General features: G+C 40.4%; 1 protein-coding gene and 1 pseudogene across 2 annotated transcripts in view; both read right to left on the bottom strand.

Moving 5' to 3' along the window:
- The window catches only part of LOC306881950 (capping protein, Arp2/3 and myosin-I linker protein 3-like), a 63,089-nt gene extending 49,449 nt beyond the window's left edge, over window positions 1-13,640 (bottom strand). Inside the window, exons 1-2 of the mRNA XM_079436341.1 lie at window positions 13,517-13,640; window positions 9,941-10,035 (exon numbers count right to left, since the gene is read on the bottom strand). Coding sequence (XP_079292467.1) covers window positions 9,941-10,035; window positions 13,517-13,574 — 153 coding nt within the window. The 5' untranslated portion in view covers window positions 13,575-13,640. The remainder of the gene's footprint in view (window positions 1-9,940; window positions 10,036-13,516) is intronic.
- Window positions 13,641-15,930: 2,290 nt separating this feature from the next.
- On the bottom strand, window positions 15,931-23,305 carry LOC306880967 (tripartite motif-containing protein 16-like; annotated as a pseudogene). Its single transcript has 6 exons — window positions 22,967-23,305; window positions 22,009-22,104; window positions 21,671-21,913; window positions 21,394-21,553; window positions 16,597-16,658; window positions 15,931-16,472 (listed from the first exon to the last, which is right to left on the bottom strand). The product of its transcript is annotated as a tripartite motif-containing protein 16-like (transcript).
- Between the last annotated feature and the right edge of the window lie 250 nt (window positions 23,306-23,555).

Below are 23,555 nucleotides of genomic sequence, written 5' to 3' on the forward strand. Positions count from 1 at the left end.
CTGCTCCCCATTCACACCTGAGACCTTGTAACACTAACGAGTCACATGACACCGGGGAGAGAAAATGGCTAATTGGGGCCAATTTGGACATTTTCACTTAGGGATGTATCTCCTTACTATTTCCCCCAGACACATTCATGGCAATTACTTTTGCCGGGGCTTCACGGCAAGCTTTATTGAGTGTATTTGAACGCATAACTCTTCATCTGCGCACGCTTGCTGCTGCTGGACACTAAACTCCGTCGAGCAGCCCTTGACAGACGCAGTAGCACGGACTCGTGTTGTTTCCACCAGCGGGGCCATTTTTTTCATCACTAATTGATGGATGTCTAAAATATAAAAATAAGGATAAGCCTAAAACAGGCCAGAGGCCCGGGCCGCATCTGAACTATGACGTGACAATTGGCCCGAAGCCCGGCCCTAGGGGCATAAAAAAAGTCGAAATGCAGGGCTCTAGTCTAGCCTAGAGGTGAAGAGTTTACACCTTTTGGGAATAGATACACTGGGAAAGGACACACCCTCTACAATAAGCAAAATATCTCTAAACTAGCATCTTTATTATCTTTTAGTTTACTTCTTGTAAGATTGTACCAGTTGCACTGAGACATTTCAAATGATACCAAACATGACTGTAAATATCACTTGCATTCATGTAGAACATTATATTTTGCTATTGACCACACTGAGTGAACTGAACGAAGGGAAGAAAATGGAAGAAAAATAACAAATGTTCTCCTGCATCTTTTCTCAGTGAGATGTGAAAACTGATGCCTGTATTTTAATACACTGTGTTTATATTGTCTGTATCTCAGAAGATCAAAGTGTCTGAGGTTGTTCTAGTCTTAAAGTTCTATAACAAAATTATAGAGAAACTGTGTACGGGTGCTGTTGTTTACGGATTTTGCATGTGTACTAAAGTGAGGTGAACGGCATTGCAGACAGCTGAGTAGGCGCAGAGAGGAAGGAATAAGGATTTGTGTGATGTCTGAGGATTAGAGAAACATAAAAAGAAGGATTGTACTATATTTTGAGAGCGAGTGTGTATGTATGTATGTTTGAAATAGCATGGTAAGGTTTGGAGAAACCTCGTAATCTCATTCATAATTTACATTCTTCATTAGCATACTTCATTTAGGACTTTGTCACACCCCACACACCAATCACTCCCTTCCTCATTATCTAAAACAGTGGATTTCAACAAAGCAGGCCAAGGCCCACATGGGGCCGCAGGATGGCTTAAAATTATTTAAATCAATATGTTATTATAAAAAATAATTATTAAGGGGTGATTTGAATGCTCAGTAAACAGTGGGGGCCTTTGAGTCAAAAAGTTTGAGAACTACTGATCTAAACATCAACTTGTTTCCATCTTACTGCCCTTTTTTCCCTCTCCAACATTCTTCCACCCATCTCGAGATGTTCTTTGTCTGATCTACTATGTATATTCTCAAATCATCTCTTCAATTCAATTCAAAAATTCCCTTTTCCTCTGATTCAGGGCTGCCCCCACAACCTAGGCCCCCTGGTTTCTTCATCCTCCTTCACTCATCTATTCTGTTTCTGCCCTGTCACTTTTGATTCTTCAAGGCCTCCCTCCAATGTTTTACTAATGGCACCTCACCAAGATGAAGAAACAGAGAGATGGAGATCCCAGATTTCTGCTTAATAAAGACTTTGTATAGGCTTTGATGGCGGGTATTCGTATAGGCTTTGATGGCAGCTTGGGTTGGATGCTTGGGCGTTTTGTGTAAAGGAAGTTCTCTATGCTTTGTCAGAGTTTACAGAGACACAACCATTGATCGCGAGATGACATTTTAGAGAGTGCACCCCACCTCAAAACTCAATAACGGGTCAGGAAAACTTAGTTATATAAATACGCCCCTCAAGAAAGAGAGATGACACGAGAGAGACAGATAGAGGAAGGAAAAGTCAGTTTGGCAACCAGAAAGCGTCGTCTACTCATCAAAGGCTTTACTATCAAAGGAAGCACACACAAAAGATCGGCACGTAAACAGCCATATTAATTATTAAAGCCCACTGGGGTGTTTGGACTTGACCGAGTTTGCATGGATGGATGGAAGAGGGGGGACCCCCCAATTAAGGAACGGATCAGAATACATCAAAGACTACCTAACACATTGCATGGGTGGGGACCGTGGCTGATCGCATGGTAATGAATGCAGCAGTTAAGCTACGATGCGCATTACTCACCCTGCTGTCGAGCGCAGACAGAATACGGCATCTAGCACATAATGATATCAACATTAGTATTCATTATTGGATCCGAGCCCTGTTGAGCAAGCATTTTTGTGAGGAAAACTGCGGAAGACGGGCCCAAGCAAGGTCGGGTAAGTCTGCAACTACTCATCCTCCGAGTAGGGGGTCAGAGGTCAGGCGGTTTGACTGAGACGGCCACCCACCACATCCACTCGTTAAGGTTTGAAAAAACACTTTCATCCTGCGATCGCAGACATGGAAGGTAGACAGGACGACTTCAGTCCGTGGCTTTCATAGACCATTCGAGCCTGAGGAGATCAGACTGGTTCAACGCTTGCCCTAAAAATCATCCACCACCTCTCAGTACCGACTTCAAAGAATGAGAGATATGAGGATGTGTGTGTGAGAGGGAGGGGAGGTTTGTATGTGCAGAAGGGAGAGGGTTTATATTAATCATACGATGTCAGGGATCTGGCTTGACACTTCAAAGACGACCCATAATTCAAAGGGTGTTGGGGACACGTCAGCGCTGTGCCCAGGAGACTCAAAAAGAGCAGCAGATTGCTCCAAACATGCCCCTGTACATCTCTTCCCAGACACATCACACCGACTTGCTTGCACGCAGGTATCATTGCCTAAGACGGACCCATTTCGGCTGTCAGCCTTTGTAGGTGAGAGGAAGAGCATGGATGTACTCCCGTGGCAGGTCCGCGTCTTAACTGTACTGAACTTAAGAGATGAACGAAGAGATGAGAGGAATAATGAGTGAGAAAGGAGGATAGAGAGAAGGACGGATCCGAGCTGAAATGCTGTGTGCTCCAGATTCACTGATGATTAAAAGTCTTGGAATCAAAGCAGCTCTGTAACTAAAGCCCAGAGTGAGAGAACAAGAGAGGAAATAAAAGAGAGATAGAAAGACAAAGACAGAGAGGAGGGGCTAAAAGTTTAAGACTGGAGGAAGTATGTTACTTATGTAGTTTTCTGCATTGCAAGCCTGTCCTTAATGAGTATTTTTGTCTAATTTTTAGTTGAAGGGTTAGTTCACCCATTCATTTATTATTTACTCACCCTGGTGTTGTTATAATGCCTTGCATACTTTCTCTTGGAACACAAAAGGAGGATTTAAAAAAGACCTGTTTTTGCTCATCCTTATTAATGGCAGTGAATAGTGACCAACATCTAGCTTTAAAAAAAAGACACAAGAGTATCACTGAATGGTCCCATGCACCATGCTGTATATTCCAACAGTCGAGGTGAACTGCTGTGCTAATAGAGTTTTATGAGCACATGGTTGTGCACGTAAGACCACAAGCCAAGGTTAGGATTTTTGTTAAATAATACATTTCATTTTAGTTTGTTTTTCATGAAACCCTTGTATACCCCTAAAGCACTTTCTCAAATTTAAGAAGGGATTGGAATAACGCCAGGGTGAGTAAATAATCATTGAATTTTCAAGACTTCATATAAGTGTAATTTGACATACTGCACTAACAATACAAGTAGTAGAAATAAGTTAAACAAAGTATAAATAAAGTATTTAGGTAAAAACAGCAAAAATGTATCTTATATGTGACCCTGGACTACAAAACCAGTCATAAGTGTCAATTTTTCAAAATTGAGATTTATACATCATCTGAAAGCTGAATAAATAATCTTTCCATTGATGTATGTTTTGTTAGGATAGGACAATATTTGGCCGAGATACAACTATTTGGAAATCTGGAATCTGAGGGTGCAAAAAAATAAAAATACTGAGAAAATCACCTTAAAGTTGTCCAGATGAAGTTCTTAGCAATGCATATTACTAACCAAAAAGTAAGTTTGAATATATTTACGGTAGGAAATTCACAAAATATCTTCATGGAACATTATCTTTACTTAATATCCTAATGATTTTTGGCATAAAAGAAAAATTGATCATTTTGACCCACACAATGTATTTTTGGCTATTGCTACAAATATACCCCAGCGACTTAAGACTGGTTTTGTGGTCCAGGGTCACATATTAAGATTTTTTTCAGTGTTTGTCCAAGAAAATACCAAAACATCCTTAAAGCAAATTTACATGAGAAGCAAAGGTATGTAAGATAATAAGACGTACAACTTGAAATTATTCATTTAAATAAATAATTATTCATAATAACAAATATTATGTTAGTGCCAACATACAGAGCCGTTGTGCTATGGGTGTCCTGAGTTCAAATTTTGACTCCAGGACCTTTCCCCATCCCGGCCCCCTCCTGTCAGCTCTTATCTGTCCTATCATAATAAAAGGCAAAAATGCCCAAAAAAATCTTAAAAAAAAAAAATCATTATTTAATGATAATAAGGGGGAACGGATTTTGGCAGCTGAATTGCTTGCCACTGGATGTAGTTCCTCCCATGTTTCTTATACAAGCAGTTTCTAATATTTATCAAACTGATGCTGGTTTAGATTCATCCGCATACTTTCAAGCCACTACAAAAACATCTCATAGCATGGGGTGGTGAAACAGATTCCAGTAGCTGGATTTATTTATTAATTTATTTTCTTATTATTTATTCATTTATTTGCTGCGGTACAAAAATAAATACGGATTAAAGACTAAATTTACACATAAGTTTTGCTTGCTACAGTATAAGAATCTACAAGCCTGAATTTCAAGGCAACATTCAGAATTCAAATGAAAATGTTTAGACATACTGTACACTGTGAATCAGTAATGGCCTTTGCCCTCTCTTCAGAGTGCTCAATTCAAGTGCTGTCTTTCACAGTATGGCACAATGATGAATGGAATCCACTCAATATATAACACAATTGTGCATCTCAAGTATATTTATCTGTTAAAAGATAATTTTAGGTATTTTGAAAAATACTTTTCACACCATTATCCTTATACTGTATATCTCACTCCATCTCTCTTCCTCTTCGGATGTGGATTAGCTTGTCTCTTGCATCACATCCGTCCAGACTGCAGTGCAATCCCCCATAGTCACTGCCTCTCAACATCTCCACAGGTTATCCTTGCACCGCAGACTTCTCCTTAAGCGCTTCATATCACATTACTCGTCTTTCCCCCGCTACTACTATCATAATGCAGCAGCTGTGCAACTCTAAGATACTTCTTAGACCAGAGCAAGCGCATTACCCTGAGCGGTACACCCATAATCCTTGTTAGTTATTATATTTAAAGATCTAATGTGAACTTATCAGCACATTAAAGGATTATTCTGGGATAAATACAAATTTAGCTACTAGCTGTAAACAATATATTGACAGTTATGCAGTTATAATGGATGTCTATGGGACAACAAACAAGAGCTGCGCCATAGACTTCCACTGTACAGTATGTGCATTTCTGTAAATATGATGTTAATGAAGTTTAACTGGTATTTTGGTATACACAACAGAGATCATAATTCGCATGTAAAAGTTAAGTTTACAAATCATGACATGAATTTTATTTTTAGTCAAAAAGGTATGTTTTTAATACCATGTTTTTAAAAAAGAATATAAAGCATAAAGACAGTTAAGGTCATAAAGTCATAATACTACAAGCTTAAAGTAGTAATATTTTGAAAATAAAGTAAAAAATAAGATAATAGAGTAGCATTATGACATTAAAACCATAATGAAAAAAATATAAAAGGGGCATTCTTGTAAAATGTTTTAGTGACTTTCTTCATTGAAGGCATAATTATTATTGAAACATTACAACTTTATTCTCAAAATCATAGTTTTTTTTTTATTATTATTTTAATGTGGCACTAAAACGTTGTAATATTTAGGCTAGGTGCTGTGACTGTTCACTATTTCACAGTTTATAGTTTATAGTTTTATCATTTTAAAGGCCATTTTAAAAACGTTTTGCAATTGGTTCTGCAGAGTGACAAATGCACTTTGTCAAATAAATTCATTAGAGTAAGTACATTCCATAAAATCTCATTAAAATGAGGTCATAAAACTATGAAAACTATGAAAATTATATAATTAAAATTAAAAATTGAATTAATAAGTAGTTTTAGATGAATTGCAAGTCACTACCAGCACTGTCAACTACCCAATAACATTTTTTGAGAAATATCCAAATAAAATCACTGCGTCTGAATTTAAGCATACCACTAAGTCAGTCATTGCAGCTAGGAACGCTCCGCATGAGTACGGTCCAGCAGACAGGGTGGTGGTGCGGACAGTCTGGATCTGAGGAAGTCTTCACGTCACTCACTGTGGAGATCACAGCGTTTAATTGGCCTATTATTCCACAAGAGAGGAAAAACTGAAGCGACAGACCGAGATAAATAATTGAAGGGGAAGAAAAGGCGACATTTGGGGCTTCAAAACAAAATCTCCTCTGCCGCCCACCCCCTTGCCAGCTCTCTCTCTCCATTGCCCCCTCTTGCGAGCCTCTCCCTGCTGTATTCTTGTTCACCAAGTCCAGCTCTTATCCCATCCCCTATTCCAACATCACTCCATCGCTCTCTGCTGTGGGTCCACAAAATATATATTCTGTATGTGTGTGCGCACATAAAACTCTGTGATCTCTAAGTGAACATGTACAAAAAAGTGTGTTTGAGCGATATTTTTTAGTGCTGTGCCCCAAGGCTTGCTGATGTCTTGCTGAGTGCTCTACACAGCTGTATCGGGGCCAGAGATGTGTGTGTGTGTGTGTGTGTGTGTGTGTGTGTGTGTGTGTGTGTTTGTGTGTATGGATGGATGTGAGGATGAGGGTGTGTTTGTAAGCTGGTACAGTTGGCATCCCACCACACACACACACACACACACACACACACACACACACAAAACCCCTGGGGTAAAGGAGCAGCGAGTGACAGACCACAAGCAAATATCTCTACACTGGATGTGTGTGTGTGTGTGTGTATGTGTGTGTGTAAGTGTGTTTTTGTATACCCCCAAGCTCTCATCATAGTGTCGGACTAACATTTAAATTTGCTTTGCTCTTTGGGCACAATTTCTAATCATCCACAATCATAAGCACATAAAACTACTGAAAATACACACTTGACATCAATCTGACAGAACAGAGAAGCAAGCCTGAGTAAAGCATATAATGTGAAGAACAGCACAATGACAGAGAAAGAAAAAAGAGCTGTCTAAGACGCAGCGGAAAGGGGGAAGGGTGAAGAAGATGCTAATATAAATGGACAGAGTCAGAAAGAGGAAGAGAAACAAAGGATGATTGGCGGAAGGGGTGAGGTTAAAGGGATAGTTCACCCAAAAATGAAACTTCAGTCATCATTTACTTGTTCTGTAGTCTGTATTCACTTTTAGAGCAGCAGGAACATCTTGTTAAACTTTTCTTTCTGTGTTCCACAGCTTCAAAATGATATGTTACTGAGTACTGACTGAACTTTAATTTATGTGAACTTTCCTTTCCTTTTTTCCCCTTTTAAGTCCCCCTTCAGACACTAATCTTATCTTTTATACTTTTTAACTTATCTTTTATAATGAAAATGACATACTTAAACATTTTAACATAATTTCTTCATGCCTTATAATGGCTTAAATATATAACTCTACACCCTTATCTCATTTATTATACACGGAACCATGAACATGCAAATTAGTCCCCGCCTCCACTCAATCACACCAGCTCAGAATACCTGCTCCACTTTCACTTGGTTAATAGAAGCAATAAACACTATACAATGGCAAGTGGCAATAATGGACTCTTTTAACCATATATGTTTGAACTAAATACTGATTCTGAAGAAGAAGTCATCTACAAGTCAATGTATCAGAATAGTAATGCGTTTTATGTATCACTCCCTACATCATTAGACACATAAGGGTAACTAATATCATTAGCCTCTAGCGTAACTATGTTACTGAACAGCAAATTACGTGTAGCTACTGTAACACAAACCATGTTCCTGTTCGCCATATCAGAGAGTTACCTTCTGAAAATCAGCAACCTTAGTTAGAAATGCTTTGCTAATGATATGGAAAATCCCATCCCAGTTGACGAGCTTGGTGAAATGTTTGCGACAGTAGAAACAGGGTTGGTTTCAAACCACACTTTTAGAGACTGTTTTGCTACACTTAAGGGGAACATGCTGAGCAGTGGTGTTAACCAATTTTGTCTTGAAGCATGTTAAAAACACCAGACAAACAGTGTTAAAAATAGATTTTCACCACAAGGGGGTATTTAATAAAATAAAATAAAACAAGATAATTTGAAGACATTTCACAAGAAAATACTATTTCAGTTATTCTACTTCAAAATTTCACAGTTAATTCACATAGTTTCCCATTCTTTGTAATTATTTGTGAGATTTAGCAATATCTGAGTCAAATTATTTTCGATATCAAGCATAGAAAAGGAAGCTGTCTCAGGGTTTGTGTCAACAACAGTCCATTGACACTCAACAGGAAATGAGTTTGATTCCTCACCTTAGTCACCTCCTTCACTCTGTATGTGTGTGTGTGTGTGTGTGTGTTTGAAACCAATCTGGATGATTAATTTAGCTTTTGTGGCTCCAAACCCTGGCATTTCAAGTCTCCAGCTGCTTTCAATGGTCTTGATGTGACTATCACACACACACACACACACACACACACACTGGCATTCGTATGCCACCTCTTCTCTCACCATCCTCCATCTCATACACACTCCCTATAGAGTCGGTCCCTCAGACCCACCGAGACTCAATGGCCGCAGTAATGCTCACAGCTCAGCAGGGGTCCGGTCCCCAACGATTTCTGTTTGTGTGCACACCATCACACGTACATTGCTTTTATCATTGATTCCACTGCCCATTCTCCAAATGGACTTGGCAAAAACAACCCAACCAGCAGGCAGTAAACACTGCACACACCATTACAGAGGAGGAAAGGTTAAAGTCTTAGGCTCATTGTTTTTGTTGCTGCTGCATAATAGAAGCACAAAATAAAGGCACAGAGTGGATGCACACGTTTACCCAATGTTGATGTGTTTTAAAGGACTACTTCACTCAAAAAAAAATGAAAATGAAATTTTGACAATTTCAAAACTCATCCTCATGTTGTTCCAAACCTGGTTGACTTTCTTTGGTGGAACACTGTTTCAGAACAGGGACAAAAGCTTTCAGCCAGCAGTAAACACCAGGCTGCTTCAGTTAAGAGCTGAATGGTCTGAATGAGTCATTCAAGAATCAAACTAATTCAGTTTTTGAGTTCAACACACTCACTCAATGATCCAGTCACAATTAACTAGAGGTGAAGATCATCAGTGAAGGACTTTTTTAAATTTCTTAAATTGCCTTGCTCTTCAGTCTGTTTATGACTTTGGAAGAAGTAAGAAACATCTCTGTGGCTCTTTTATGGTGCTTTTGTATTCTTTTTTTGAGCCCTGAAAGCTTTGTAATTATATGGAAAATAAAGAATTTTACTGAAATGTAATATATGACACACTTATATTATATTGCCCTATATCATGAGTGAAATTGCCATATATAATACCTGATAGGTAAATATCGCAAAAAAAAAAATTATACATAAAATGTTTATATGTAGACTTTAATAATATCTATATGATGATATATGCTGTTATTTATATTTAGAATTTTTTTTATCATGATTTATTACATATACATAATCAAATATACTGAAGAACAAACATTTTGGAAAATTTGGAACAACCTGATGATAAATGACGACACAATTTTAATTTGCGTTAACTGTACTTTTAAGGACATTTGGAGAGTTAAATGCAGTTAAATATAGAAGTTAAATGCAGTGCCTTACCAGAATCCGATCTTCTGATTTGCCACTCTTGTTCTCTACTTTGATAGCTCTCACCAACTTGATTGATGTCTTGTCAATAACTCGTCTGATGCTCTCTGCAAAATAGAAAGGCGATGCATTAACGGCAGGAGAAGCACTCTATCTATCTCAGACATATTTTCACGCAGGGTTAGAAAATGACTGCTTTACAGCCATATGCTTTATTTTTACACCTTGTCCACTCGTGTAGGTGGTCTTTCTGCATGCATACTGTACATAGCAACACAAATAAAAAGCACTTCAAGATGTGCTTCAAAGCAAAAGCAGAAAATGAATGAGAAAAATCATACAAAATCACACATACTGTATATGACACCTGTGATCTAATTCCTGGAATATGCATTTTACCAAGAGGAAAGACTCAGAGAAGGAATAGAAAGGCAGAGCGAGCAGAAGAAGGAATAACAGAGAAAAGAGAGAGAGGGAGAGAAGGATCAAAGCAAGACAAACAGTTAATGCAGTCGCAATCAACTTTAATCTGTGTAAGACCCAATCACGGGATCCTAGGCTTTTTGACTGACACTAAGAACAGCAAAGGGCCAAACTAGAGCACATGTTTCCATTACAGCGAGTCACGGGGGGGTAAATAAATGGGTATATGGGGTAGGGATATGTAAATGTGCACAAAGAAAGAGCAAAAGAGAAGATGAAAAAGAAAATAAAACAAATGGAATAAGTGATGGAGTGAGATGTAGATTAGATGAAAGAAGTGGTGACTGAGAAAAAGAGAGATGGAGAGAGAGAGACCACACATTTGTAATTTTGCTCAAATTTTTATTAGGGGAATCTAAAGGCTGCTGTTTTCTAGCAGCACATAACGTCTTCAATCACTGTCCTTCATATTGTGGTAGGTGATCTGTCATGCCCACTATTCCCCCATTACTAAACCTTTGCTAACGATTATTTTTATATCTAGTCCTAGTTTTCATCTTCAATTAATGTTACCATTTTTGTTAAATGTGCTTATTGTTCCTTTTTTATTTTACTCTGGACTGTTTACTTTAGCTGATTACATGCTGTTCTGAAATGCTAGATTCTGACCGGTCAAGTGTTTATCATGTAATTACTTAAATGTATATTTGTCCTGCACTACACCAGTTTCATGTTTCTCACATCACTCTATGGTCTCTTCCTTCTCACATAATCCAATAATTGCAGCTCAAATCAATAATCTACATGCATTTATATATTTATTTAGCAGGTAGCCATGAAATAAGCTTGGTGTTGAGGTGGGTTTATTTCGATGATGACCAACTGACTGTCCATTTTCCCAATTTATTGTTTTATTTTTGTATTTGTGCTCTTTTGTCATTTTACCTTTTTAGCACATCAAGATTTTAGGTAAAAATTTAGATGAATTCAGGCATATTGCTATTGAGATGTTTATTGTCTAAAGCGGCATAATTGATCTGAATTTACACTACAGTATGTATGAAAAAGTTTAGGCGATATTTTAGGCGTCATGACTGTTCACCATTTTTGACTTTTCAGCTTTTCCAAAAGGAAAATAATATTAATATGCCATCCTATCTGAGCTATTAGAATCTGCAGATTACTGCAAAAGTGCTGATAATGATACAGATGGTACAATGGAGGGCCACATGATGACTCACAATTCATTAAAATTCACCTCTCCAGAGACCAGAATGAACAGTGTCACCCACACAAACATCATCACAAAAATGACAGAATAATGCAATAAACATGAACTTAAAATAGCTTAAAATAAACACTCCAATGTAATGTACGTAGCCTAATTAATACCAGAAATAAGTTGATTTTTTTAATCACTTGAAACTATTTCACACAAATAATTATGGGAATGCCACTTTGCCCATAAATTATAAGTTGATTATACTTATAAAAGCTCTAAACTTTAAAGCATTTTAGCCAGAGCCATCGCCAGGGAAAGACAAATGGGAACACTGTCCCGGGCCCAAAGCAATGGGGCAATATTAAGGTCCCCTAGCTTACTGGTCCCAATAATTTGGTCCTGTGCCCTGTAAATTAAAGTGACAACCCTGATATTACCATAAAAGTACATGTACTGCTTTGTTAAATTACACAATATCGCTGTAAATTATAATACAATAAAAAAAAAAACTTTACAGTAAGATAACGTGTTGTCTCACACTTTATATGTCTATGTGACCCTGGACCACAAAACCAGTCATAAGTAGCACAGGTATATTTGTAGCAATAGCCAACAATACATAAATTATCGATTTTTCTTTTATGCCAAAAATCATTCGGATATTAAGCAAAGATCATGCTCCATGAAGATGTTTTTGTAAATTTCTTACTGTAAATATATCAAAATGTTATTTTTGATTAGTAATATGCATTGCTAAGAACTTCATTTGGACAACTTTAAAGGCGATTTTCTCAATACTTAGATTTTTTTGCACCCTCAGATTCCAGATATTCAAATAGTTGAATCTTGGCCAAATATTGTCCGACCCTAACAAACCATACATCAATGGAAAGATTATTTATTCCATTTTTAAAAAGTGACCCTTGTAACTGGTTTTGTGGTCCAGGGTCACATATGTATGTGTGTGTGTGTGTGTGTGTGTGTGTGTGTGTGTGTGTGTGCGTGTGAGTGTGTGTGAGAGAGAGAGAGAGAGAGAGAGAGAGAGAGAGAGAGAGAGCATATGTGGTATATGGTTAAGCTAACCAGTTAACAAGTTATCATTTCTAGAATTGCTTTTTCCCCCCAGTGCACTAAATGGAAATTGAAAATAAAAAATGAAATAGAGAGCACGAGCGACTGAGAGCAGGACAGTAAATACTGGGTTAGTAATAGGGATTAATTACCAAAGGAAGATAATAATGTGTGAAGGTAATTAACAGTGAGAGCGCTCCAAATGTCAAACTGCTAGTGTGTGTTCAGTGTGTCACTGTATGTGTCAGTAAGTGTGAGGACGCATCACCGTGCGCAAAGATGACGGCCTCTATGATGAGTGTGTGTGTGTGTGTGTGTGTGTGTTCCATCAGCCCTGAAGACACACATGATGAATGTGACTGAAGTGTATCAACCTCTCCACGAACTTGCGTCAGCAGCGACACGCAAATGTGTAAAGAACTCAAAGTAACTCATATCTGAGACACATCAAAGAGAGAACAGCATCATGCGCGCGCGCGCGCACGCACACACACACACACACACACACACACACACAACTACCTACACACTGCAGGCGAACGCAACAGACACACACGCACACACATACAGGAAACCAACTGATCGATTTGTACAAATTTTGTCTTTTGAAGATGGACACGAAGTGACCGTCATTAGAGCGACCATAAGCACACATGCTCCGCGAAACGAATGATTCAATCGTTAATCACATGCAGTCTATATGAGAAATCATTACACAAATGCCACCTTATCAAACATTCAGCGCTGTGAGGATTTCAAACCACTAAAACACAAAGCACCGGCCGAGAGCGGGGGACGCGCTTAACAAATCCCACGGTGCGCGTGTCGAATGTTGGATAGGAAGAAGAAAAAGAGCAATTGGATTTAATCACCTGTCATTTCCCGACTCACGGTGAGAAAAGCAGTCGCGACGGTGTCTTTGGATGCCATGACGTCCAGCGCCCTCTCCTCTTCCTTTCCTTATCAAGCAGGAGAAGCTATAATGCTCGCTCTCCCTCAGCCAATGCCTATAAACATATCATACTGAAGAGAGCCAGCGAGGGGAGGAGGAGGAGGGCATGAGAGAGGAGTTCACACACAAGTGGGCATACAGCCTATCTATGTAAAGCGATGAATTAATAATACAAACGCAAGGTTTGTGCCTGGATGGCAACATAACTAGATAGATAGATAGATAGATAGATAGATAGATAGATAGATAGATAGATAGATAGATAGATAGATAGATAGATAGATAGATAGATAGATAGATAGATACAACCTTGTGAAAACGAAGTGCGTTTAATTGTATTGAATGAGCACTTGTAGTGTAGACTACATCTTAAAAGTATATTGTAAAAACTGTAGTTTTTTAGATAATATAATATTAAAGTAATAAAATGCCACTTAAGTGTACTTAAAGAAAGTACACTTTCAGGACTGTTTCTTGACACACTTTCGTACTTTTTTTTACAATAATGTCAAATTAAAAGTTTTGCTTTAAAGTACAATTTAAGGCTTTAAAGAAGTTTATTTTGAAGGGTTCACTAACACGCACGTGAAGTACTTGATTATAATTTTAAGTTTTTCATATTAAATTTAAAGATAATACATTTGAAATGTACTAAATTGCAACTTCTTCAATACAAATGTTTAATTGCTTTCAGTAAATTATTTCCGTAAATATTATTTTAAAAGTATACTAAAGTGTATAGCTAGCTACCTCGATAGATAGATAATAACAGGTAGAAAAACAGGCAGAAAATGTTCTGTGGATTTTCTTGCACCATCTGTTGAGGGTAATAAATATGCTAGTGTTCTCTTAAATGCTGACAAAATTCACTTTTAGCAAAATAGCTTTTTGCTTGGGAAAACAGACCATAAATATTGATGACTCACCTTGCACTGTACAAATTTTTGTCCAATCAAATGCTCTCTAGAATAAGCCCCTCCCCCAAGACCACTTGCAACTGACTAGCCTATAGGGCTATTAATTTAAAAAACAGTGACAAGCCATCTAATATGTCCCAGCCAAACCTCTCTATTCAACAGTAAATACATCAGTGCGAGAGAGAAAACTGTGTTATACAACAACTTACTCCAACAGCATCAAGGGAGTCATGCACCTTGTTAGCAGTAAGAGTGACAGACCTCAGAATCTGCCTGCTGGGTAATTGCTAGGAGGTGTTTGTGCCTAGTGTTTCGAGTCTACACAGTGACTCAGTGTTTAAAAACGGGTATTTATAGAGACTAGTGTCAGTGTCCTTGGCAGTGAGGGAAATGGTTTCTTTCATAATAGAGTATTTTAAAATCCCCGTCACTCATAAAAGGATAATACAGGCAGAAAATTATGTCTGTGATTGGACAGAACTGTAAATGGGCTCCCTGAGGACCATGGCACACTTTCTCTCTCTATGATGTTCGCTATTAGTGCCTATCCTTCCCTCTACACACATTTCCTGCGCTTCTCTGTTGCTCTGGCATTGCTTGCTCTGTTGAAACCGTGTCTGCCCAACACTTACCCCTAGGCTGATTTTATGTTTGGAAGGGTGGGTAGCAGGGGGAAGGGCAGGAGGCGACTGGCTTTGGTGTTGTCCCTTGTACCAACCCTCTGGGCCTCGGTATATATCTGCTCAATGAGATGATGTGCATGTGTGTGAGTATGTGCATTTGTGTGGTTTAAGGGAGAAAAAGAGACCATGTAGGTCTAACTGTTGGAATAGTAGAAGAGTGCAGCCTGAAGGGAGCATGGCAGGAGAGACAGACTAATGCAAAATAATAAAATATAGACAGAACGTGGGAACAGGAACAGACATAGTATGTGGATGTGGTGGAAGGATTAGATAGGACGACAGATTTTCATTCAGATCAGCAGATGTGAAATGGGTAAGCGCTTGCAACATATTAGCATAAGGAGATGTGCATTAATTTAATAAAAATCCAGATATTAAAAATAGAGATTATGCATATTGCTATAGTTTATAAAACAATATATAAAATCAGACATTCAATAAACATGCAATGATTCATACAATGCAAAACATGGATTTTTTTTTCTCTTTTTCTCTATTCTTGGCTAAAGTTGAGCTGTTCATAATTACAGATGCTGATATAAAAAGGCTGAATTCAAAACTTATCTAGTGCTGCCACCAAGTGTCTACATGCAAAAACCACATCCTTCCTCTAAATCCTAATGAACGATTGCATATTAGTTTGAGAATATGATGCATTTCATGATAGCTGCATGTGTAAACATTACAACTTACAAACTACCAAACATAAATGGAGACGAAAGGGATGGTTTGGTCTAATTTTTCACTGGATCGCAAAGTCTCACGTAGGAACCATTCCCAGCCAGTCCGAACCCAGGATAAATAGGCTCTTTAAAAACAGTTTGGTGTTTATAAATGAGACTCATGTTGTCAGACACATTGTAAAATGCCAAGATTCCAGCCCTGTAGTCCAAATACACTCCTATTTTGGAACCATATGATTGAGACTTCGAAAGTGTTGTCTTATTGTCATGCCAAAATTCTACATGGACACGTTTACAGCGTAGTCCCCATGACTGGGCACTTCTCCCAAAGAGTGTACGCTGCTTGCCTTTTCTACGGATCTCTTGGTAGGACACAGTGATGCACACCCAAGTGCCCCCGCCAATCTCCACTTCCCAGTATTTAGGGGACCCTCTCAGACCTTCGTTGCACAGGATCTGTGCCCTGCAGTTAAATCTGTGAGTGTGTTCAGGATAGTCTTGAAGCAGGTGTGAGGCCTTCACCTCCTTGTTCTCATTCCTCAAGATGAGACTTTCATGTGCTAAGTTGGTATTAAAAGTTAGTTTTGATGCATCTGAGGTAGATAGATGGACATATAAAAAATGTAATATTAGTACACCAAACATAAAGGAGTATGTTGCATTACTTCACAATCAGAAAATAAAACGCTACTACATGTTCAGTTCTTGGAAACTTACACTGTAGAAACTCTTCTCGTGTATGTGGTGGTGGTGATATCTTACGATTCTAGTGTTTCTCACTGCAAAGACAAATAGTTAAGGTGATTTCCAGACATAGGGTGCGTGCTTCTTAAAGGATTAGTTCACTTCCATAAACATTTCCTGATAATTTATTCACCCTCTTGTCATCCAAGATGTTCGTGTCTTTCTTTCTTCAGTCGAAAAGCAATTAAGGTTTTTGAGGAAAACATTCCAGGATTTTTCTCCATTTAATGAAACGCCTTCAGCGTGACCGTGCTCTGAACCAGAGTGTAATCTGTCCAATGGAAGGGCAAGACGTCATAGGCGGTTGACGTCACCGACCGGTAAGCATAAAAGCATGTGCGGCGGAGCCGGCGTTTGCTTTTTGTCATTCAGCAACCGCTTCTCTGTCTGTGTGTGTGTCGATCTGTGTTGTGAGTCTTATTTAGTGTTGTTTGTCCTAAGCACAATCACTTGAAATAAGCTCCACGATATGTGCAAGCACTTGGGCGATAGCAGATCGCTTTAGCCTGTATGTTCCTCCCTGCAAACAAAGTTATATCTCAGCTGGGGATACACACAGTCCGTTTCACGAGTTCACACTTACATATAATAATAACGGAGCAAGTTTATGCGTATTTGGCGTGCTGTCCAGGGGGAGGGCTCCGAGCTCGGTAATCATTCCCGAGCCCGGGGTACTCCCCTCGACCGGGGAGAGGGTACGAGCTCGGCATTTAGCCCGGACCCAAAGTGCTCCCCCCCTGAGTGCTCCTCCCCGTGCTGGGGTAGGAACCGGCTGTGGTGAGGAGTTGGGGTGGTGGAGGGATGTCGGAAGACGAGAGATAATGACGGTAAGACTGCTTGGTTATTTATAGGGATACTCTCTCGTGCTGATTGGATAGGTGGTGTGATTGCTGATGATGAATTGGCCGTGTTAATTATCTGCGCGTGCTCCTCCCGAAATTTGTTAATAAAACATCACGTGTGGTCTGCTTGAGAGCAGAGCACGCAGAGTCGTTTTGTGAGCATTTGTCATTGCGTTGCTTGCTCTCGGAAGGCTCTCTTTGAAGAGTGAGCTTTCACTAGTGTTCCTCGTGGAAGGAAGACGGGCGAGCCCCTATCTTCTTGCCTTTCCTAAAGTCCCGTCTTCCTCCATGGGTGTGGACGCGTCAATTAAACAGTGTTTGCACAAGCATATTATGAATGAGAACGGCGCGCAGGCAGCTCTTAAAAAAAGAAAAAAAAAGAAAAGGGGGCTGATTGTGCTTCTCCCCACCGTACATCTCGCATTCCCGCCGCTGCTGAGGCACGGCAGCTAGTCAGATCGCGGGGATCGCAACATGGATCTGGCGAACGGGTTGGAGACGGGTTCGCCCTATCTCCTCCTGCATTCCCCAGATCTAGCGCTGTCGCTCATGGAAGCCCGCGGTGCGGTTCTTCCCCCTTTGAGTGAGAGCTCGCTGTTGCAGTGAGTTGCCGGGGCGACACGTGCATTACGTCATTCTCATTCATATCAGAAGCAGGCCCCGAGTGGAACAGACGCTCGCAAGCTATCTGTCCCCTGGCGCGGCGTCGTCTCTGAAGGCTCGCGGCTGCAGGTCAGGCTGGTACGTATCTGCACACCATGGCAGTGTTACAGGTGTACCAAGCCGACATACCTGCTTAGAGAGCTAGATGAGGGATAGGCGCTCAATTTGATTGAAATATAAGCTGATCTCTGAGCTCCTTAGAAACGTTGTCTGTGTTTGACCCTATCTGACATGGAGGAGAAGATAGGGTCTTCCTCGTGGACGCCCCGCTTGCGCCTTCTGGTCTGTTCGGCGACGCCGTCAATTCCGTTGTCGACAGGTACCAAAAGGCCTCGCCGTGTGCCAGCCCCTCGTACAGAGAGGCACAAGACAGAGCGTGGCTACTCGCACCCCACCGAGGTGGGGCCGTGGCGGCAAACGCTCTGGGTCGGGGACCTCTAAGGCTAAGCCGGGTCTGCGGACCGTTCTTAAGTCTAAGAGATCCTCGGCCAAAAAGCCCTGACATGCGTGGAACAGGGCTTACGAGGGCAGACCCCTGTGGGGCAGAGCGGGTCACACCTCATAATACGGTGTCCGTCTCCCCCCAGTGCCCTCGGGAGACCAGTCTGCCAACCCTGCCAGAGTTCCAGGGTACAACTGGCTCCAGCGAGCACTTCTCTCAGTTATTTCCGCCCGGGAGTGTAGCGGAGCTGAGAAGCTCGCCACCCCTGCGGGGGTCTCTAGAGTTCCTGGTTCGGCCGTCTCCTGCCAGTCCTCTGCTTCAGGGCACTGAGCCAGCAGCTCTGGGTACATCAGAGGCCAGTCTCGAGAGACTGGTTCCCTTAGTAGACCATCTGGCAGCATGGAAACTGTGCTCCTGAGTGGGTCCTGCGTACTGTAGAGAGAGGCTATTGTATTCAGTTCGGTGCTCTGCCACTGCCTTTCAACGGGGCGTGGGCCCCGAGCAGGCTCTGATCATGGAACAGGAAGTAGACATTCTCTTGAGGAAGGAGGCCATCGAGGTGGTCCCTCCTCACGGAAGAGAGTCCGGGTTCTACAGCCGGTACTTCATCGTTCCGAAGAAGGATGGAGGGTTGAATGAATGAATGAATGATGCATTTATATAGCGCTTTATTGTGTATTGCTGTACACCCAAAGCGCTTTACAATCATGTGGGGGGGGGGGGGGGGGGGGTCTCTCCTCTACCACCAGTTGCGTCCCATTTTAGATCTGCATCAGTTGAACCGCTCAGTTATGCGACTGAAGTTCAGGATGCTCAGAACTCAATCAGGTAAGTATCTCAGCTCAAGTCCGAGGACTGGTTTGTCACGATAGATCTAAGGACGCATACCTCCACGTCTCCATCCTTCCCACTCACAGGAAGTCCCTGAGGTTTGCTTTTGGGGGCAAAGCTTATATCGGGTTCTTCCCGTTGGCCTTACACTCTCACCCTGGACTTTTACATCAACAATTGGTTGATTCTAGCTCAATCGGAGCAGTTGACGATTCGACATTGAGGTGTCGTTCTCACGCACTTGAAGGGGTTGAGACTGAACGCCAAGAAAAGTGTGCTTTCTCCAGTATAGAGAACCACTTATCTAGGCGTGGTGGGGATCCGACCACGATGCAGGCACGTATGTCTCCTGCTCGGATCGAGTCGATCCTCACCTCAGTCAAGAGAGTGAAAGAGGGCCGGTCACTCACTGTCAAGCAGTTTCAGAAACTGCTGGGGCTCATGGCAGCTGCGTCCAACGTGATAACTTTTGGCCTGCTGTCAGTGTTGTGCCTGAACGAGTTCATTGAACGATCGTTCATGAACTCGTTCATATTCTGGGTGAACGTGAACTGAACGTGCTGTAAATCTGCCTGATGAACGTGAACGTGAACGCGCTCATTCTGGCGTTTATTAACGTCGTTCTCTCGTAGTTCAATTTTGTTCTAGAGAGTGCCAGATTTCCATGGAGCCAGGCAAAATCCCGGCTACAACCACTGACTCTACAATATCTAGGCTACAACCGCTACAACACAATCTAAAACGAGCATTATTATATAGGGGGAAAGACCAGATCTGGCAACACCAGCCACCACAGAGTCGCACCGCGCATGCGTCATCAAATTGCGAAGAATCAATGAATGGAGGCAAAATCCGATGAAGGCAGCGGCACTACTGCTGTCTCAATGATGAATGAAACTTCATATGTCCACCTAAAATAATTTTTTGAAAAGGTCAGTGATGATCCAGGTGGGAAAAATCTTACCTTTTTGTGTAAACTGTGCCCGCCGGGTCTCAAGAAGCTACTCCGCACATCAACAACCATGCCTTGGACTCTGATCGACTCTTTTTAAGTTATTGAGGGTTTTTTTTGTTTAGTTTTTTTCTCATTCATTTGGACTAAACATTTAACTTTTATTACCCAAGTTCTAGATCTGTTCTTTTTCTTTGGGCAAACAACTCAGAAAAAAATACATTTACAAAAAATTGAAAAGTGACTTACTGAGAAGAAAATCAATGTTTAAATGTTTTGCGCTTTGAGGTACATCCTTGTTTCCTACCTCAGCCTGGTTCCTACCTCAGATTGTTTCTTAATTCCTCATTAAAAAAATCATTCAAGCAGCACGTTCTTCCTCATGTTTCTGAGAATATACTGTAGGGTGAAAGCTGCAGCTGGATACGAGTGTGGACTGAATGGGGGGCAACAACTGGAAAATGCCAGTATTCTTAGGGTAACAGCTTGCTGGAAAAAATAAAAGAACTATGAACTAGTTCATTTTGGAACCTGCGAACTTAGTTCCAAAAATTTGAATTATGAACTATGAACTGAACTAGTTCATTTTAAAATGTGTGAACTGAACTTTGAACTAGTTCATGTAGAAAATGAACTTTCCCAACACTGCCTGCTGTTCATGAGACCCCTACAGCGGGGGCCCAAGACCAAGGGGTTCTCCCCGAGGGGAAACCCGCTTCGCATGATCAAGGTCACGCGGCAATGCCTACGTGCCTTAGACATGTGGAGACAACCTTGGTTCTTGTCTCAGGGCACGGTTTTCCTCAAAAAATTATTTCTCTGCAACTGAAGAAAGAAAGATATGAACATTTTGGGTGACATGGGGGTGAGTAAATTATCAGGAAGTTTTTATTCTGGAAGTGAACCAAATTTTAATTGAAAGGCTGATTACTAGTGAGGCAGTGTCCTTCTGAGGCTTCCAGGCTAGAGTGCTTCTCTTTCAACTGAGAAGAACCCATAATATCATCATGTAATATATTTTAATTAAAACTTCTACTAACCTTTTCTGGAAATCATGAATAAACTCAACTTGCTGGTTGTGTTTAGCTTTTCTATTAATTCATTAACCGCCATGGAATCACGCTCAAAAGAATTGCACGGATACACAAGGAAGACAAATGGTTTTTTATACTCAGTCAGCGAGGGCAGAGACATAGCACTCTGTAGAGAGAAAGAGAAAACACACCTTGAATGTGACTTGAACTTTTACCTGAAGATTTTACAAGACAATTAAACAGACATCCATTTCTGTTTCACAGCCATTTTCACTCACTGTACCTCTAGAAATTGAACATCAGTGTTTGTATGAGAGAGCAGCTGCAGGCGTTGTAGATCAGCATCTACGGTCCTCATATTACTGATCTCCTGCTGTAGAGTCTTTATGAATCCCTCCGCTTCCTTCACTGCAGATTTTGTCTGTCCTTGGATCAGCTCTGTCACTTTGCTTTGATTGTCCTTCATAGACTGGATCATCTCAGTGAAGTTCTTCTCATTCTTCTCCAGTGCCTTATTTGCTGAAGCCTAATAATGAAGAGGGAGCAGAGTGGACATCTTTGGCTATGCAAGCAATACAATAGCATTAAAATTTAAGACCGTTTCAAAGCAAAGATAAAAGCCTCGAAAAGCTCCACAGCTTGTCTCAGCTCTTGCACATCTTTCTCCTTAGCTTCAATTATGTCAACCGTCCGCTTCTGCAACTCCCCCAACTTAATCTTTAAAAGATTAGTTCAGTTCAGTTGCAGTTCAACTCAGTAGTACAAATTCTAGTGTTTTTAAGCCTTTTAACACTTTTATTGGCACTGATAGTACAGAAAAGAATGACTTGGACTAGACTCAGAGCTGGCTGGTATCTGGTCATTTTTGGATGATCACTAAACATGTCTGACTGTCAAAAATCCAAAATCTAAAAGAAATCTTCAAGAAAATTTAAAATGTCTCAGTTGTTTATCTCAGTTGCTATAATTCAATTGCATTTGCCTATTTGAAAATTTCAAACACATAATTAAAGAAAATACAGCAGCACAACTGTTTTTGCCATTGATAATAATAAAAATAAACATTTCTTGAGCACCAAACCAACATACTAGAATGATTTCTGAATAATCATATGACACTGAAGACTGGAGTAATGGCTGCTGAAAATTCAGCTTTGACATCACATCTATAAATTGCAATTGTAATAATATTTTATAATATTACTGTTCTTACTGTATTACACAGTTTTTAAACTTTTAAATTTCTACCTTTGTGAATTCATTCAAATATTTTGGGTGTGGTTTAATCCTTGGAATCCAGGGAAATCAACAGTGCCTTATTCATTTCTAAGGGGAAAGCTAAGAGAAATATCTACCTTTTATTTATTTGTTTGGAAAGGGGTTAGATGTTTTTTAGGGCCACTGACTCTGAAACACCCATCACAAAAAAATATTGCGTTATAGTGTCCATTGGTCAACTCACTCTCCAGATAAGGTGAATTGAAATTGACCGTTTCAATACAAAACTAACATCAGCCTACTAAACGCCTGGCTCAGACTTCTAAGAATGAAATTTTGCATTTCAAATCACATTTCTGACCTGCATATTGGCTACTTCCTCTTCCACTGGGATGACATCATGACCTCTGTGTTTATCAGTAATGCACAGGTGACAGATGCACAGCTGGTCTGTGCGGCAGTACACAAACAGCATTTTGCCATGATCAGAGCATATGTTCTCCTGCAATGCTGCATTCGGCTCCACAAGCCTGTGCCTCTTTCCCACGTGCAAAGAGTTATGCATGAAAAGATGATGCTCACAGTATGATTCCTCACACTCAGTACAAGTCTGTTCGGCTTTGCGCTTCTTTCCAACGCATGCATGACACTCGACATCTGTGGATCCACTTGAATGCAGAGCTGGAGCTGTTTCCTCCATGATTGTGGATGTGCTGGCACTGGCAGTACTTGACTAAGTTTTGTTTCCTTGTAAGTATGATTATGGCACTGGCAATGCGGAATTCAAATTTTAAGGATAAGGGTGTGGTTTCAGCCCGGGAGCCAGAGCAATGACTCAGAGGTATGCTATTGACAAAACCACTGAAAGAAGCCAAACACTATCCTTTCACATAAAAAAAAACAATCAATAAATAAATATTCACCTACTCTAACAGTGAAAGAAACAATCT

Source organism: Barbus barbus (genome assembly GCF_936440315.1).
Source record: "Barbus barbus genome assembly, chromosome: 15".
Lineage (NCBI taxonomy): Eukaryota > Metazoa > Chordata > Actinopteri > Cypriniformes > Cyprinidae > Barbus > Barbus barbus.